Raw genomic sequence first — 18136 nt, 5'->3', positions numbered from 1 at the left:
CCATCAGACCAGAGAATCTTGTTTCTCATGCCTTTTGGCAAACTCCAAGAGGGCTGTCATGTGCCTTTTACTGAGGAGTGGCTTCCGTCTGGCCACTCTACCATAAAGGCTTGTTTGGTGGAGTGCTGCAGATAGCATTGTCCTTCTGGAAGGTTCTCCCATCTTCACAGAAGAACTCTGGAGCTCTGTCAGAGTGACCATCTGGTTCTTGGTCACCATCCTAACTTCTCCTCTGATTGCTCGTTTGGCTGGGTTGCCAGCTCTATGAAGTCCTGGTGGTTCCAAAGTTCTTCCATTTAAGAATGATGGAGGCCACTGTGCTCTTTGGGGCCTGCAATGCTGCGGAAATTGTTTTATCTGTGTCTCGACACAAACCTCTCTTGGAGGTTTACGGGCATGCACTGTCAACTGTGGGACCTTATATAGGCAGGTGTGTGCCTTTCCAAATGATGCCCGATCAATTTAATTTACCACTGTTGGACTCCAATCAAGTTGTAGAAACATCTCAAGGATAATCAATGGAAACAGGATGAACCTAAGCTCAATTTTGAGTGTCATAGCAAAGGGTCTGAATACTTATGTAAATGTGATATTTCAGTTTTTTCTTTTTAATTACTTTGCAAAAATTTCTAAACACCTGTTTTTGCTTCTTCATTCTGGAGTATTGTGTGTAGATTGATGATTAAAAAAAGTAATTTAATCCATTTTAAAATAAGGCTGTAACGTAACAAAATGTGGAAAAAGTGAAGGGGTCTGAATACTTTCTGAATGCACTGTAGAAGACTTTGGTGAGGCCACATTTAGAGTATTGTGTTCAGTTCTGGGCACCCTGTTATAGGAAATATGTTGTCAAGCTGGAAAGGGTACAGAGAAAATTTACAAGGATGTTGCCAGGACTAGAGGGTCTGAGCTATAGGCAAAGGATGAGTAGGCTGGGACTTGGTGGGCAGGAGGACGAGGGGTGATCTTATAGAGGTGTATAAGATCATGAGAGGAAGAGATTGGGTAGATGCACATAGTCTCTTACCCAGAGTAAGTGAATTGAGGACCAGAGGACATAGGTTTAAGGTGAAGGGGAAAAGATTTAATAGGAATCTGAGGGGTGACGTTTTTACACAAAGGGTGGTGGGTGTATGGAACAAGCTGCCAGGTGAGGTCGTTGAGGTAGAGACTATACCAACATTTAAGAAACAGTTAGACAGGTACATGGATAGGACAGGTTTGGAGGAATATGGACCAAATGCTGGCAGGTGGGACTAGTATAGCTGGGACATGTTTGCCGGTGTGGGCAAGTTGGGCGGAAGGACCTGCTTCCACACTGTACCACACTCTATGCTGTGAGGCCAAGCACATTGTTTGACAGTTTTCACTTTGCTTTTTAGGTTACAGAACTGGCTCCACTTGGTTCTTTACTGGATCGATTGAGAAAAAACCAAGGCTACTTTCTCATTTCAACACTGTGCCAATACGCAATACAGATAGCAAATGGCATGGCTTACCTCGAGTCTAAGCGCTTTATTCATCGAGACCTGGCAGCTAGAAATATTTTACTGGCCTCGAATGAGTTGGTGAAAATTGGAGATTTTGGACTCATGAGAGCTCTTCCACAGAATGATGATCACTACGTCATGCAGGAACATCGCAAGGTTCCCTTTGCTTGGTACGTGTTGTTACACTAAAATATCGTGAAATTGTGACCACTGTTTCCAAACAACTCCCCACCCCATAAGGCAAAGGAAATATGCATCCCACATCAAGTCTATTGAACCGTCAGAATTGTGTACCATTCAATGAGAACGCCTCTAATAACTCCAGTAACTAATAGCGTTTATTGCTTGCCTATACAGATCTTGTTACATTTTTTTGTTCTAGCTGGCAGAACATGACATTTCAGTGCTATAAATGCTAACAATATAACGTGATTGGCTGACATGCGGTTTCTATTCTAACTGTAGTGATGTCGCACACGTCTTTCTAACTATGCAGTAAAATGAATTTGCAAGCCGAGGTTATTTAGGAATATCCAATGGTTTGTGCCACAGTCATTTGGTGTTCAAAACTCTTCTATAAGTATATTGCAGTAGGTATTTTCCATCATTTACCTTGCTTTGTCAGTGTAGAGCAACGATTTATGCAACTGATATTGCATGGCTCATTTACATCAAGCAATAGGATTCATAAGTATAATACTGTTCATTTTACTATTGTAATGTACTCTTTTGTTGAATCAAAGTTTAACGATGGTTCTATATCTTATAGATTACCTTACAGATTTGATGTTTGCACTGAAGAGCTCATGAATATTGTTACTTAGATCTATAGATGATTTGACATAAGTTGCTAACAGATGTAATACATTAAATATCCACTCCTCAAATCTTCTTTTCAATTATTGAAGTAAAGTATTGGAGAACATCCATGTTGCTTTTAATTCTATCTATTGCTGAGTAAAGTACTTATCCTTCTTTAATTGATTAATGTAAGCATTTCTTTTCGAAGGGACAAAATCTGTGGTCCCCAATCCCCAGTTAGCCCTGGGGACACATGAATCATGTCACCGTGTGGAGCTAAATCGACTAGATATTGCGAAGAAAAGAGTGGGCATGTTATTCTCATTCGAGTGGGCAGATTTACAATTTCAAATGCCTCTTGAACACCTGCTTTGTGTTTCAGGAGGAACCACGTGCTCAATAACTACCCAAAGATATCAGTTTTTCCATACCTTTAGACTTTAGAGAGATAGCACTGCCCACTGAGTTCAGACTGACCAGCGATCAGTCCTTACACTAACACTATTCCTACACTCCAGGGACAACTTTACAACTTTTCTGAAGCCAGTTATCCTACAAACCTATACGTCTTTTGAGTTTGGGAGGAAACCCACACGGTCACAGGGAGACGGTACCCGTAGTCAGGATTGAACCCAGGTCTGGCTATATAAGGTGGCAACTCTTGTCAGCACCACTGTGCCGCCCTTAAAGCAGTGGAAGGTCTGCCTCTAATATCATGTTCATCTCATCCCAGTCTGAAGAACGGTTTCGGCCCGAAACATTGCCTATTTCCTTCGCTCCATAGATGCTGCAGTACCTGCTGAGTTTCTCCAGCACTTTTGTCTACCTTCATAATCATCTCACACCGTGCAAGAACCTTTCCTGAAGGTGGTGCCATTGCACCTTTAAGGCGAATTTGGAACATCTTAAGTAGAATATATGAAGATTTTGATGTTCCGTTTCTTGTTAGAAGCAATAGTACTTATTTGAGCTGTTCTGCAGCTTTCCTTTTTATTATCTACGCATTATTTTATCTGATTACGGTTCTCAACAGAAGAGGGAGCTTTTCCAACGAATAAGAGAAGATGATGAGTGCATGTTAATCAACCCTATTCTACCTATAGAATATCCTTGCTATTCTATTTTGAGATGTAAATACCACGGGAATGAGAACCGAAGAGAGTGGAAAACAATTCTGGAACTGAGAGATATCAAACACTACAAAAGCAAGACATCTGAACTAAAATGGAGAACATTGGAAATACAGAGGGTCAAGCAGCAAATGTGGAGAAAAAAATGGAGTCACATTTTATTGACCTTAAACAGGGTCAGCCAGTTCTAGTGCAAACTAGAAAGACTCGTGATCTGGAATAGTTGAATTCTACGAAGTGTTCAAATGGCTATATTGTGCCTATTCAGAAAATGAGATGCCTCCTAGCTTCCAGCTTCAATTGCATCTCATGGATGGGCTATCCTGGATCCCGTTGCTCCCCCTTTAACAGGGCACCTCAATAATGGCACCACCAAGTCCTGCTACCCTTCATCCTATTCTAACCATGCTATTTCTCCTACCCCCACACTTCAGTTCACATCATCCCCCCACAGTAGCTCCTCCAAATGTCTGTCCATCCTACTGTCCCCCTCTGATCCCAGTCCTTACCCTTGTGGAGTCATACGGTCATAAGTGATAGGAGTAGAATTTGGCCATTCTGCCCACCAAGTCTACTCCGCTATTCGCCATGGCTGATCTATCTCTATCCTAACCCCATTATCTTGCCTTCTCCCCATAACCTCTGACACCCGACAGGAGTTTTCACTATCTCCCCTGTCCTCCCTCGTTCTGATGCAGTACTGTCAGTCCACAGCAGTTTCCTTTGTACCTCCATGTCCACATGCCAATGAGTTTGAGCCTGCCATGATGTTAGCTCACCTTCCATTGCCTCCACCTCCAGGCCTATTCCTCTGGTAAGGAATCCTCGCCACCCAGCGATGACCCCTTCGCCTGTCTGCAACGTTCCTCCTCCTCCTCCTGGATTCCCTCTGCCCGCCTTCTACCCGCTTTGGACCTATTTATTTCCAACTGCCGACACAATATTAACTGCCTTGAGTTCCCCACTTCCCTTTCCCTATCCTGCCGAGTTCCTCCAGCAGTTTGTCTCCAGATTCAAGCATCAGCAGCCTTTTGTGTCTTCCTAATGATTAACCTTTCCTAGTCTTGATAAATGCTCATTCATCTGAAAAATCAACTCTGTTTCTCTCTCCAGATTTGCTGCCTTGAGCATTTTCAGCATTTGTTATTTTATGTATTTAGAAGCCTGCTTTTTTATATTATTATGTAATTTTGATCTGTTTATTTTGCAGGTGTGCACCTGAAAGTCTAAAAACACGAACATTCTCACATGCCAGTGATACCTGGATGTTTGGTGTCACTCTGTGGGAAATGTACACATATGGTCAGGAGCCTTGGGTAGGCCTCAATGGGAGCCAGGTACTGGAAAGAGACTTGTTTTTTTACCATAGAATATAGAACAATACAATGCAAGACTGGCCCTTTGGCACAATGCATGTTCCAAACAAGGTGCCAAAACCATCACTTATCCATCCGTATATAACCCATATCCCTCCATATCCTGCATATTCATATGCCTATCTGAAAAAAACAACCGATGTATCTGGTTCAACCACCGCCCCCGGCAGCGCATTCCAGGCACTCACCACCCTCCGTGCAAAAAGCCTGCCCCGCACATCTCTTTTAGACTTTCTCACCTTAATGCTATGCCCACTAGTGTTTGATTTTTCTATCCTGTGAAAAAGATTCGGACTGTCTACTCTATCTATGCCTCACATGATTTTATATACCGTATTTCCCGGCATTGAAGACGAACCTGCGTCGAAGATGCACCTCCATTTTGAGTTGCTAAATTTTCAAAACGGGCTGGCGGGACAGGATCAAGGGTTTGGTTTAGTCAGTAGAAAGGAAGATGTGAAACTCCTTCAAGGAGGCAAGCTGGACCGGGGAGCCTCCATCTTCGCCTGTCCCACAATGCGCTGGGCTGTGGGCTTCAGGTCTGAGGAACGGGGACTTCCTAGCTCAGGGAGATCACATAACGGGGAGAGAAAGAGCGCCCAGGACGGAGCAGCCAGCCTTCCACCCAGTAGCCACCCGCCAACCACCACCTCCACCAGTTGCGCCTGTGCCGAAGGACACCGTGGCTGGCTGTCGGGCGGGCCAGCCGAAGGCGCTGAGTTCGGTTCCGCTCTCCGGTCCCGGCGGCCGCTCGCAGCCACCCAAGTTACTTCCCTCCCCGGCCACAATACGGTGGCTCCACGCCCGGAGCACCGCAACAGCGGTGAGTGAGTGAGTTGCTGGCATGATCTCCGACTCCCTCCTTCTCAACGCACCTGCCCTCCCCGCAACTTTACCCCTGGCGGTCCAGCCAAGTTTACTACTTTGTTCAGCCCAGGCCGTGCTGACCCGGGCCAGACTCCCCACACACGCTGTGGAAAGGAACTCCCCCTCCCCCCCATCCCAGCCGCGCTGTCCTTTTACAGCTGCTTCCCACTTCACACAGCTCTAGGGTCAAAGGCGTGGCAGGGTCCGCGGAGCAGTCGCTACGAGAGTGGCATTGCTCGGCCTAACCTTCAGCCTCCATGATGCAGATACATTCTCGGGCCTTATTTTAGAGTAAAAAATAGCGGGAAATACGGTACTTCAAGTCTCCCCGCAACCTCCGCCATTCCAGAGAAAACAAGCCATGCCTGTCCAACCTCTTCCAATAGCTAATACTCCCTAATCCAGGCATGATTCTGGTAAACCACTTCTGTACCCTTTTCAAAGCTTCCACATCCTTCCTGTAATGGGGCGACCAGAAATGCACAAAATATTCAAAATGCAGCCTAACCAAAGTCCTATAAAGCAGTATCATGATGTCTTGACTCTCTCACTCAATGCCCCAACCTATGAAAGCAAGTAAAACATATGTCATTTTTACCACTATACCTTTTTGTGTTGTTACTTTCAGGGAGTTATGGACTTCTACCCCAAGATCCTTCTCTACATCAATGCTGTTAAGGGGTGTGCCATTAATTTTATATTTCCCCCTTACATTTGACTTCACAAAGTGCAGCACCTCACACTTTCCCAGATTAAACTGCACCTGCCATTTCTCCACCCATTTCTGTAACTGATCTATATCTCGCTGTCTACTTTTACAGCCTTGCACACAGTCTGCGACCCCAGCAATATTGGTGTTCAAGAAGGAACTGCAGATGCTGGAAGATCGAAGGTACACAGAATTGCTGGAGAAACTCACTGAGCTGCACCCGCTGAGTTTCTCCAGCTATTTTGTGTACCAGCAATAGTGGTGCTGTCTGTAAACTACTTCCCTTCTCAAATAAAGGGACAGCATTAGCTACTCTCCAGTCCTCTGGGTCCTTACCTGTGGCTAGAGAAGGCACAAAGATCGTTGTCAAGGCTCTCACAATCTCCTCTCTTGCCACTCTCAATAACATGGGGTAACTTCCATCTGATCCTGGGGTTTTATCCACCTTAATGCACTTCAATAGCCCCAACTTCTCCTCCTCCTTAAAAACCTTTGCTCGCATGTTAGTATTCTCCACACTAATCTCACTGAGCTCCATGTCCTACTTTGGTGAAAACTGATCCCAGGCACTTGTTTAGTACCTCAGTTACATCCCCAGACTCCAAGCAGTCCTACCTTCTCCCTGGTTATCCACTGCAGAAGCATGTGTATTTAGCTCCTTGATTTGAAGATTCTATGTGAGATTATGATGATTTATTCATTCTTCCACCATTATATTTTGTAGGCTACAACATTACAATTTATTTTCCCTTTCCAGATTTTGCATAAGATCGATAAGGAAGGAGAGAGGCTGCAAAGGCCTGAAGATTGTCCGCAGGACATTTACAATGTAATGCTGCAATGCTGGGCGCACAAACCCGATGACAGACCAACATTTGTGGCACTCCGCGATTTTCTGATTGAGGTGTGTCCACATACTGCTGCAAGGGGGTCTAAGCTGATTCTTATCATTCTGAATGATCTTGTATCTGCTTCAACAAGTTGAATGATTGAATGAATGAATGAATGAATGAATGAATGAATGGATGGATGTATGAATGAATGAATACTTTATTGTCACATGTCACAATAAAATTCTTTGCTTGCATACCCAAGGTATGCAAATAGTCGCCACATAAAGTTACAAAGTATCCACGCCGGGTCCTCCATTGTTCTTTTCGACCCCCCTCACAGCGGTCCCCTGCGCAGTCAGGAAAGTGCGGGGGAGGTGAAAGCCAAAAGGAATAGCTTAGGGCAAAAAGGTTTAATTAAAAATAGTTTTTCTTCCTCAGTGCCGAACATTCTGTTGGTGAAAGAAAGTAGCTTCACTTTGTCACAATGTGAAGCTGCTGAGAGACTCACTGCAGGCTGTCAAGTTGAATTGTAAAATTGAGTACTGCCATTCAGGATCCATTGCAAAGCTTTCAATTTAAATACAATTTTCCACATGCTGCTTTAAACTTAGAATCATTAATGCTCTTTGATTTTCAGTTCACTAATTCTTAACCTGGAAAGGCACTGGTCTCATCTGGTCGTCTCATGCACATTGTTGCTGGTGAAACTATGAGGAGCCTGGGTTAATCTTTTCTCTCACTCTTCCTGTGGACTAAGCACATTTTCCGAGTTTCCACATGATGGATTTTGGGTGCACTCTCTTTGTATGGATTGTAATGGGTCTTGTCATTTTAAATTAGTCTGTCATTCTCCAATTTAATTTTCTGAAGTTGGTAACTTGAACCAAAGACTGAGCGTGGGGTCTTCAAACCTAATACTATGCATTGATTACACAGGCCCAGCCCACAGACATGCGAGCCCTGCAGGACTTCAGTGAACTTGACAAACTGCAAATTCAGATGAACGACGTGATCACAGTCATCGAGGGCAGGTTTGTGTTTTTCTGGAAATTGCAACTGCAGTGTGATTGTATTGTCGGTAAAACAATGGCATCACTTTTAATCATTACCATCACAGTATTGGGGGCTCAGCAACTGACCTGCGAATCTTGGGCTGAGAAAGGAAAATAATCACGCTGCTCTGCTCAACATCCAGGGTCTCGTGAAAGAAATTCATGTCCAGGCATTGAGTTTGTCTGTGATGCTGCTAAAGTCTAATGGCAATAATAAGCCGCAGACAACATTCATCTTGATATGACCAGGAATTATCCTGCCAGTTATCCTTGTGTAGGATTAACATCTGTAGAGGGAAAGGGAATAGACTTGTCACAGCAAGTGAATATAAAAATAACGATTTCAGACAAATTCTTTGCCACAGAAAGCTGTCGGGGGGGGGGGGGGGCAGGGCAGGTGGGTATTTTCAAAGCAAAGATTGATAGATTCTTGATTAGTGCAGGTGTCAAAGGTTATGGGAGGAAGGCAGGAGAATGGGAGAGAGGGACAGATAGATGAGCCATGATTGAATGGCGGAGTAGACTTGATGGGCCGAATGGCCTAATTCTGGTCCTATTCCTTATGACCTTATGACAAGAAATAAAAGCCCGATGGTCAGTGCAACTTTGATCTTTGATTTGTCCTTTGGCAACCAAATAAGAAATCAACGAAGTAATATTACAAACATTGTGCAAAAAATATTACATATAGCAATTTAAATGAACTTTGACAAATATGAAGACCGATAGATGTCTGTCAAAAGAAATGTTAATAGCAGCTGGTTGAGCTGCTGCCTCACAGCGCCAGAGGTCCGGTTCAATCCTGACTTTGGGTGCTGTCGGTGTGGAGTTTGCACGTTCTCTCTGTGATCACATGGGTGTGCAGATTTCTATGTTAATTGGCCTCTGTAATAAATTGCCCCAGGTATGTAGGGAGTGGATCTGAATGTTGAATGATACAGACCTAGTATGAACGGGTGATCGATTATCAACATGGACTCAGTGGGCAAAGAGCCTGTTTCCATGCTGTATCTCTAAACTAAACTAAACTGTTTTGATCTGAGTTCAGTAACAGATTGTTTCTACAGATATTAGTAGGCAGGAGACTGCAGAAGTTCAAATCTAGATCAAGAAACAAATTGTTGGTGAAACTTAGTGGGTCGAGCAGCATCTGGCAGAAATAAATTGTTGACATTTCAGGTCGAAAGTCCTGATACAGGTTCCTGACCTGAACCATCGATAGTTCTTATCAATTAGTGGACAACTAATTGCTGGCAACTTGATTTGGCCCAATGACAAACAAACTTCTCAACAATTTTTATACTGTTAATATTCAAAATTAATTTGGGACTGAGCAACACTGACCTGCCTGTCAGATATTTGAAAATCTTGGTCTGCTGGGACAGCTGAGTTAGGTCTGAGATAAATCAATGCTTCACTGTGCACTATTGGACTTCTTTAATTCCTGTAAAGTAGCTTGGAAATCTGATGTGGGAAGGATTTGATTCTGCTCTGATGCAAAAATTCATTACCCAGGCACACACGTGTACACTGATGTGAAACATTTCCAAATACATGGGCAGCACAGTGGCGCAGCGGTAGAGTTGCTGCCTTACAGCTTTTGCAGTGCCAGAGACCTGGGTTTAATCCCGACTACGGGTGCTGCCTGTACGGAGTATGTACGTTCTCTCTGTGATCGCATGGGTTTTCTCAGAGACATTCGGTTTCCTCCCACACTTGAAAGACGTACTGGATTGTAGGTTGATTGGCTTGGTGTAAGTGTAAATAGTCCCTAGTGTGTGTAGGATAGTGTTAGTGTATGGGGATCGTTGGTCATTGTGGACTCGGTGAACCGAAGGGCCTGTTTCCACGCTGTATCTCTAAACTGATAATGATGGGCAGTAAAAATCAGGAATTTCAGGAAAAGATGGTAGTAAATTAGGAGTGATGAGAGAAAGAAGCTTTGCCCATCAAGAATCTGAGACGAGAGCAATCTGAAAATGTATGCATTGTTAGATATGGGTGAAATCAGTGCGAATCTGGGATAAAAAATAACGTTTTCTATTCTAATTACATTTGCTAGCTCCAAAAAACAAATGTAGAACTCTCGATGCAGCTCCAGATGCAAGTTGAATTGGATTTTTTCACTGAGGTTGTTCATTTAAACTTGGCCTGGATCTCTGTCCACCCACCCATGAGTAATTTTCCACTTGTATAACTCTGGCATGTTGCAAAGTGATTCTGGAAACAGGTTGAGGTGTAGAGTTTCTGAATAGTGTGCTGTTCCTTCTGTTAGCTGATCCCTGCGAGAGTTTCCATTAACCATTCAACGCATTGCCTATCACTCATGTTCCTCTGTGTATGCAGCATGCTTTAGCCAGTTGATCAAGCCACAAACATGAATGGTGCACAAACCCACATGAAGTAAATATTATTTAGATAGGGGATGAAAGCCAGTCCCTGATAATTGTAGACAGCAATGACTGGGCTGTGTCATTCAGGAAGTCTTTAGTCATAAAGATGTTATCTGATAGGAAAATCGTATTATGGAAGGTGACCAGTTACTTTGTAGTTGATTATTGCAATACATGATATCTGTCATTATCTGAAGTAAGATCAAAATGGATTCTATGTCCAGCGTACCTTCGGTAACATTGCAATGCAGACAGATACAAAAAAGGTGAGCAAAGCCGCATTCATTTACTGGACACAAGGAACTATAGATGCTTGTATACAAAAAAGAGATAGTGCTAAACTCAGCAAGTCAGAAATCATCTCTAGAGAACATGGGTTGTTGACATTTTAGGAGGGGACACTTCTTCAGACTGGTTGTGGTAAGGGGGGGAGGGAGAAAGCTGGAAGAGAGGTGCGAGTGGGTCAAAGCCTGGCAAGTGATGGGTGGATCCAGGTGATTGGGGAGGTTGATTTGCAGATGGCTGGACAAAGGCCAGAGATGAAAAGACAAAAAAATAGTGAGACAAGAAGAGAAAAGGCATGAAATATGAAGCCTGAAGGAATGCCAGGGCAGAGGAAATGGAGAATGGGTGCGCATGTGGGTGTGGAACAGAGGAGAGAGGGGTATAAAGGGGAGGGTGAGGGGATTGTTTGTATGTTAGGTATCTAAAACTGGAGAATTCAGTGTTCATATCAGTGGGTTGAAAACGACCTGAGGGGAATATGGGGTGTTGTTCCTTTACACGTAGCCTCCCACTGGGAAGTAGAGTTGAAAATGGTTAGCAACCGGGAGATCCAGCATGTACTTGATTCCGTACTCCTGATGTGGCCTGCTTTACATCGGTGAGACCAAGCTTAGACGAGGCAACTGTTTCACCAAACAATTGTGCTTAGTCCTCCATAACCTGCTGGATCTCCTAGTTGCTAACCATTTTAACTCCCCTTTCCATTCCAACTGCTGTTTCTGACCAGAGATGTTGCCTGATTTATTGAGTTCCTCCAGCACTTTGTGTCTGCATTAATTTAGTGCCAACTGCAGCACACCAAACAAATCAATGTTCATTATTAGCATGGTATTTTATGAACCAACGTATTGGAAATATGTCTGGTGGAAAATGGAAAAATACATGTCAGAAAATGCATCTTTGTTTCTCCATATATTGATAAGAAATAGTATAGTCAGATTATTCGCCACTTATACCCGAAGGTGCAGTGAAATGAATTTGCCAGCATGATAAATTAAAAAGAACCCACAATACACAATAAGATTTAACACAAACATCCACCACAGCATTCTTCACTGTGATGGAAGGCACAAAGTTCAGTCAGTCCTCCTCCTTGTTCACCCGTGGTTGGAGCCATAAACCCTCCGCAGCCGCTGCTACAGATAGCCCGATGTATAAGCCCTTTCATCGGGACGGTCCAACACACTCCTCGGCTTGTAGGTCCCGAATCGGCACTTTCTTACCGGAGACCACGGCTTCAGGATGTAGGCCGCATGCCGGCGCTCGGAGCTCTTCTCTGGCTATCCGCCCGAGAACACGGATGCAATTATAAAGAAAGCACATCAGCGCCTCTACTTCCTGAGAAGATTACGGACAGTCGGTATGACAAGGAGGACTCTCTCGAACCTCTACAGGTGCACAGTAGAGAGCACGCTGACCGGTTGCATCGTGGCTTGGTTCGGCAACTTGAGCGCCCAGAGCGGAAAAGTCTGCAAAAAGTGGTAAACACTGCCCAGCCCATCATCGGCTCTGACCTCCCTACCATCGACGGGATCTATCGCAGTCGCTGCCTCAAAAAGGCTGCCAGCATCATCAAAGACCCACACCATCCTGGCCACTCACTCATCTCTCCGCTGCCTTCAGGTAGAAGGTACAGGAGCCTCAAATCTGCAACATCCAGGTTCAGAAATAGCTACTTCCCCACAGCCATCAGGCTATTAAACTCAACTCAAACAAAACTTTGATCATTAATAGCCCATTGCACTTTATCTGTTTATTTATGTGTGTGTGTGTGTATATATATATTAATTGATATATGGTCACACTGATCTGTTCTGCTATGTATTTATTTATGCCTACTACATTCTGTTGTGCTGAAACAAAGCAAGAATTTCATTGTCCTATCTGGGACAAATGACGATAAACTTTCTTGAATCTTGGATCCCGCTCCGAATGGTAAGTCCACGCCGCACCCGCGGTTAGAAGCTCCGCAGACCGCGGCTTCAGGATGTTATAGGCTTAATCAATGCTTCTCCATATATGCACACCATATATAGAGAAAGAAAGATTAAGCATCGCTCGTCAATTCTTTCTTGTAAGCTGGGTCTTGTTAGAAATAAACATTGTTTTAAAATACAAGGCAGTATCACATTTCCCTAGCCTACAGTATTCACATCTGTGATAATTTGCTCTCCAATTCTCCAGCTAACCCAATGGTGTGGCATCCATTCTATCCTGCGCTGATTCTAACACGAAGATAGACACAAAAAGCTGGAGTAACTCAGCGGAATAGGCAGCATCTCTGGAGAGAAGGAATGGGTGACATTTTGGTGCCAAGATCTTCCGACTGAAGAAGGGTCACAACCCGAAACGTCACCTATTCCTTCTCTCCATAGATGCTGCCTGTCCAGCTGTGTTACTCCAGCATTTTGTGTCTATTTTTGGTTTAACCCAGCATCTGCAGTTCCTTCTTCCACATTTCGGCTGATTCTAACACACTGGGCTCCCACACTCCGTCTAACACACTGAGGTTTCCGCTTTCTGTGCTCCCTTGAATTTTGCTGGGTTCACTGGAAAATTTGTTATACTTTGTGACATCTTTTACGTTACATAGTTTTTTTAACAAATTGTTTTGTAGTATTAACTGGGAATAACATCCAAAAGTTCCATAAGATTGGGCGGTATGGCATCATCATAGTCCCGAACATACTGATTAACAGAGATTTACTGTGTTTTGCTCTTGTGGATGGAAATAAGTTCTTGGTTGAATCTTTCTCTGTAGTAGTGTTATAAACTGTTGCATATTGATCTGTATTCTGTTCTGTTGTTAGTTTGAACACTGTCTTCTCACGTCATTGTAAAATGGAGGAGCACGGTAAACAGGTTATTTCAGAACAATTAGCAAAAATCCTCCTCCTATGAAAGGGAATTGTTAATTTCACCTCCTTTGGTGTAAAGTTGTTAGTCTTGTAGTTACTGAAAATTAAATTGAATAACTGGAAGATTGAATTTGAATTCTGGGCTTGCACTTAGTGGTGCCAACATTTTATTGGTATATTTCTGTTGGAGGTGTTACCTCAACCTCAAGAAATAAAGATAATTATTTGTCCTAAGTGAGTGGTCTTAGTCTTGTAAATTGATGTGGAAATCGGAACATTTTGATTTATGGTACATTGGGGAAAAATATTTAAGAGGGAACTGCAGATGCTGGAGAATCGAAGGTTACACAGAAAAGCTGGCGAAACTCAGCGGGTGCAGCAGCATCTATGGAGCGAAGGAAATCGGCAACGTTTCCGGCCGAAACCCTTCTTCAGTCTGAAGAAGGGTTTCGGCCCGAAACGTTGCCTATTTCCTTCGCTCCATAGATGCTGCTGCACCCGCTGAGTTTCTCCAGCTTTTCTGTGTAACCTTGGGAAAAAGTATGTTGTGCTCTACAAAACTTGGATTTCTTCATGGCTCTGCTCTCCTCTTAAACCTAAAGGATTTCCTTCAAGTAATATTCCATATTTATCGTGGTTATAATGGCATCTGCAATTTTGTGAAATTATTAGTCAAGTGATATTATTAATGTTTGCACCATGTTTACAGAGTCTGTCTTGGTGACAACCATAACCTGGCCTTCAACGAAAGTAAAATTCTTTCATAACCGTTTAATTTTGCAAGGTTTTCTTTAATTCATGACATAGAAAACTCTTATCTTGAAGTAGGCTGGTTAACACTAGCACTGGTGCACAATGCCAAAGGCCACTTCATCAATCCCACACACAGGACTTGGTGGGCCGAAGGGCCTGTTTCCGCATTGTCTCTCTAAACTAAACTAAAAATTAAAATGGACCAAGATCGTTTTTTTGTATGATGGCTCTCAATGGACCATGTAAAGAGGATGAATGAACTGGAAAAATGCAGCTGCATTTATCTCTCTGTTTGTAAATCCCTGTTTATTAAGCTGTTTGTCGGTAGCAACGTGACATAACAACAGACTACGAATGAAATCAGATGGGCATTCCAACATTGATCTTGGCACCAAATTTAGACAGAGCAAGTTCACGCCAGACCTATCTACGCTGCAAAGTCCTCCTTGCAGACATCTGAGAGCTGGTATCTAAATTAGGATGTTATGTGGCACTGTTATTTTCTACATGGATATATTCGGAACATACCTGGGAGCTCAAAACTGGATATGTATTAGGAACTTGGGCCTTCTCTATCACGGTTGTGTTTCACCACCGTTGGTGACATCATTACGTAGTTTCTCTTATCTTGCCTCTGTCAATAAACCACGTTCAATGAACATTGTAGCAGAACTTGCCAGGAGGATATCTATCTATCTATATTACTAAAAGTCTGTTCTTGACCGGTTTTGGTCATCTGTGCTGCGATTTCCGAGAGAACGCCGCCACCTACAGCCGTCATTTTTGGCCACCTCGCTCAGAGCTCCCCTCCGCCGCATGTGTGCCAAGGATATTTCCCGTCGATGAAAATTGACATGAGATATTAATGTTTTTACAAAATTCCCCATTCTCTCTGCTGCCCCTGCTGGAGGGAGGGGGAGAGACTACAGAACCAGGAAGTGGTGTGCCTCAATCAGTCTCTGCAAGTGGTGTGCCTCAATCAGAGCTCTGAATGACACTGACAAATGTCTACAGCACTGTGAGTACCCTTAATTTGGTTTGAAAATGAAAATATGGTTAGAGGTAAAAAAGCACTGCCTGCAAATAGTTGTTTGGGTTTGGGTTGAAGTAAAAAGGCACTCTCTCTCTCTCTCTCTTCCCCTCCTCTCTCTCCTCCTCTCCTCTCCTCCGCTCTCTCTCTCTTTTCCCCCTCCTCCTCCTCTCCCTCCCTCCTCCTTTCTCTCCTTCCCCTCTCTCTCCCCCTCCCTTCCTCTCTCCTCCTCTTCTCCTCTCTCCCCCCTCTCTCTCCCCCTCTCTCTCCCTCTCTCTCTCTCCCCCCTCTCCCTCCCCCCCCCTCTCCACAATCTCTCCCCTCTTCCTCTCTCTCTCCCCCCCCTCTCCCCCCCTCCTCCCCCCCCCCCTCCCCTCTCCCCCCCTCTCCTCTCCCCCCCCTTTCCTCCCCCCCCTCCTCTCCCCCCCTTCCCCTCCCCCCCTCCCCTCTCCCCCTCCCTCTCCCCCTCCCCCTCTCCTCCCCCCTCTCCCCCCTCTCCCCCCTTCTTCTCCCCCCCTCCCCTCTCTCCTCTCCCCTCTCTCCTCTCTCCTCCTCCTCCCCCTCTCTCCCCCTCTCCTCTCCCCTCCTCTCCTCTCCTCTCCCCTCCCTCCTCTCCCCCCTCTCTCCTCTCCCCCTCCTCTCCTCTCTGTCGTCCTCTATCTACCCGTCTCTCCGCACTCCCCCTCTCTCACCCCCTTTTGCTCCACAATCTCTCCTCTCTTCCTCTCACCTTCCTCCCCTCGCTCCCCCCCCCTCTCCCCCCCTCTCCCTCCCCCCTCTCCTCTCCCCCCTCTCGTCTCCCTCTCCCCTCCCCCCCCCTCTCCTCTCCCCCCCCCTCCTCCCCCCCCCTCTCTCCTCCCCCCTCCCTCCCCTTCCCTCCTCCTCTCCCCCCTCTCTCCCTCCCCCCTCCCCCTCTCCTCCTCCCTCCCCCCTCTCCCTCTCCCCCCCTCTCCTGTCTCCCCCTCCTCTCCCTTCCTCCTCCCTCCTCCTCCTCCCTCCCCCTCCCCTCTCCCCCCTCCCCTCCTCTCTCCTGCACTCTCTCCTCTCCTCTCTAAATCTACCCTCTCTCCTCTCCCTCCCCCTTCCTCCTCCACCCCTCCTCCTCCCGTTCCTCCCTCCTCTCCCCTCTCCCCCCTCCTCCGAAAAGTCCTCCCCCCCCCCCTCCTTTCTTCCTCCCTCCCCTCTCTCCCCCCTCCTCCTCTCCCCCCCCCCTCCTCTCCTCCTCCCTCCCCCCCTCCTCCTCTCCCCCTCACCCCCTCCTCCCTCCCCTCTCCCCTCCCCCCACCTCCCCCTCTTACTCTCCCCCCCCCCACCTCTCCCCCCCCTCTCCTCTCCTCCCCCCCTCTGCTCTCCTCCCCTCTCCCCAGCCCTCCCTCCAACTCCCCTCCTGCCTCCCCCTCTCCTCTCACCTCCCCCCTCCCCCTCTCCCCTCTCCCCCCTTCTCCTGTGGACCTTGCACTCTCCGCCTCCCCCCCCTCCCCCCCCCCCCAAAACTCCCCTCTCCCCCAACCCATTCTCCTCCTCTCCAGACTCAACTCCCCTTCCCTTCCTCTCCCCCATTACCCCTAAAATTATTGGGGGAAAACTCCTGATGCATGCGCCGCCGAATCCCCCCCCCCCCCTCCACTCCCCCCCTATCGACCCAGCAAAGTTCCCTCCATCTTACAAGAATAGATTGTAATGAAAGTGGCAGCAATCCCCCATGTTCTCCCCCTCTGATCCTCTCCCCTCCTGCACTCCCCATCTTAATCCCCTAGTTGGTACTACTCCTCCACCCTCCAATCCTCCATATTCAAAAAATTGATGGAGCCCAAACCGTCCCTCTCAAAGTTGGTATTCTAGTTAAGCATCACAAAACCTACCTCAAATTTAAAATACCCTTCCCCTCCCGTGCCTCCCTCCCCTCTATGCGCTTAATATTGAATCCCCAACCATGGTTTGAAACAGCCCACAGGCTCAAGACCGCAAGTGAAGACATTCCTTTCAATTGCACTTAATTGTCCACTCATGCGCAGCCCAGCCTCCCTTCAATTTACTCCAACTACACTTCATGCTGCCGTCGGCAAGGGCAGCATCATAATCAAGTCTCACCTCGGTCACTCCGTCTTCTTCCCACTCCCATTAGAGGTACAGAAGTTTGAAAATGCACATCTCCAGATTAAGGGATAGTTTCTTCCCAGCTGTTATCAGGCAACTGAAGTGTCCTCTCACCAACTAGAGAGCAGTTCTGATCGTCTAGGAGACCTTCAAACTTTAATCATACTTTACTACACCTAGAAACGTAATACTCTTAATCCTATACACCGTGGATGGCTTGATTGTAATTATGTGTTGTCTTTTCGCTGACTGGATAGCATGCAACGTAAAAGCTTTTCACTGTACCTCGGTACACGTGACAATAATAAACTAAAATAAAAGTGGACGATTCACCTCAACATTGTTCCAGGATTTCCGAGTTCATAGAAACAAGTCTTCATGCAATTTAACTTCTCAATGTCAAGAAACATTAGCAGACATGACAGACACAAAGGCGTTGGACTCAGGCGACATATTCACAAT

General features: G+C 45.6%; 1 protein-coding gene across 11 annotated transcripts in view; it reads left to right on the top strand.

Moving 5' to 3' along the window:
• tnk2b (tyrosine kinase, non-receptor, 2b) overlaps positions 1–18136 on the top strand; it is a 227609-nt gene that overhangs the window by 162816 nt on the left and 46657 nt on the right. For all 11 annotated transcript variants that reach the window (XM_055645536.1, XM_055645534.1, XM_055645532.1 and 8 more), the window contains exons 6-9: positions 1383–1660; positions 4632–4758; positions 7131–7277; positions 8143–8237. In XM_055645536.1, coding sequence (XP_055501511.1) covers positions 1383–1660; positions 4632–4758; positions 7131–7277; positions 8143–8237 — 647 coding nt within the window. The remainder of the gene's footprint in view (positions 1–1382; positions 1661–4631; positions 4759–7130; positions 7278–8142; positions 8238–18136) is intronic.

Source organism: Leucoraja erinacea, chromosome 14 (genome assembly GCF_028641065.1).
Source record: "Leucoraja erinacea ecotype New England chromosome 14, Leri_hhj_1, whole genome shotgun sequence".
Classification (NCBI taxonomy): Eukaryota; Metazoa; Chordata; class Chondrichthyes; order Rajiformes; family Rajidae; genus Leucoraja; species Leucoraja erinaceus.
Note: the sequence above shows the minus strand (reverse complement) of the source record. Positions and strands in the feature narration are given on the sequence as shown.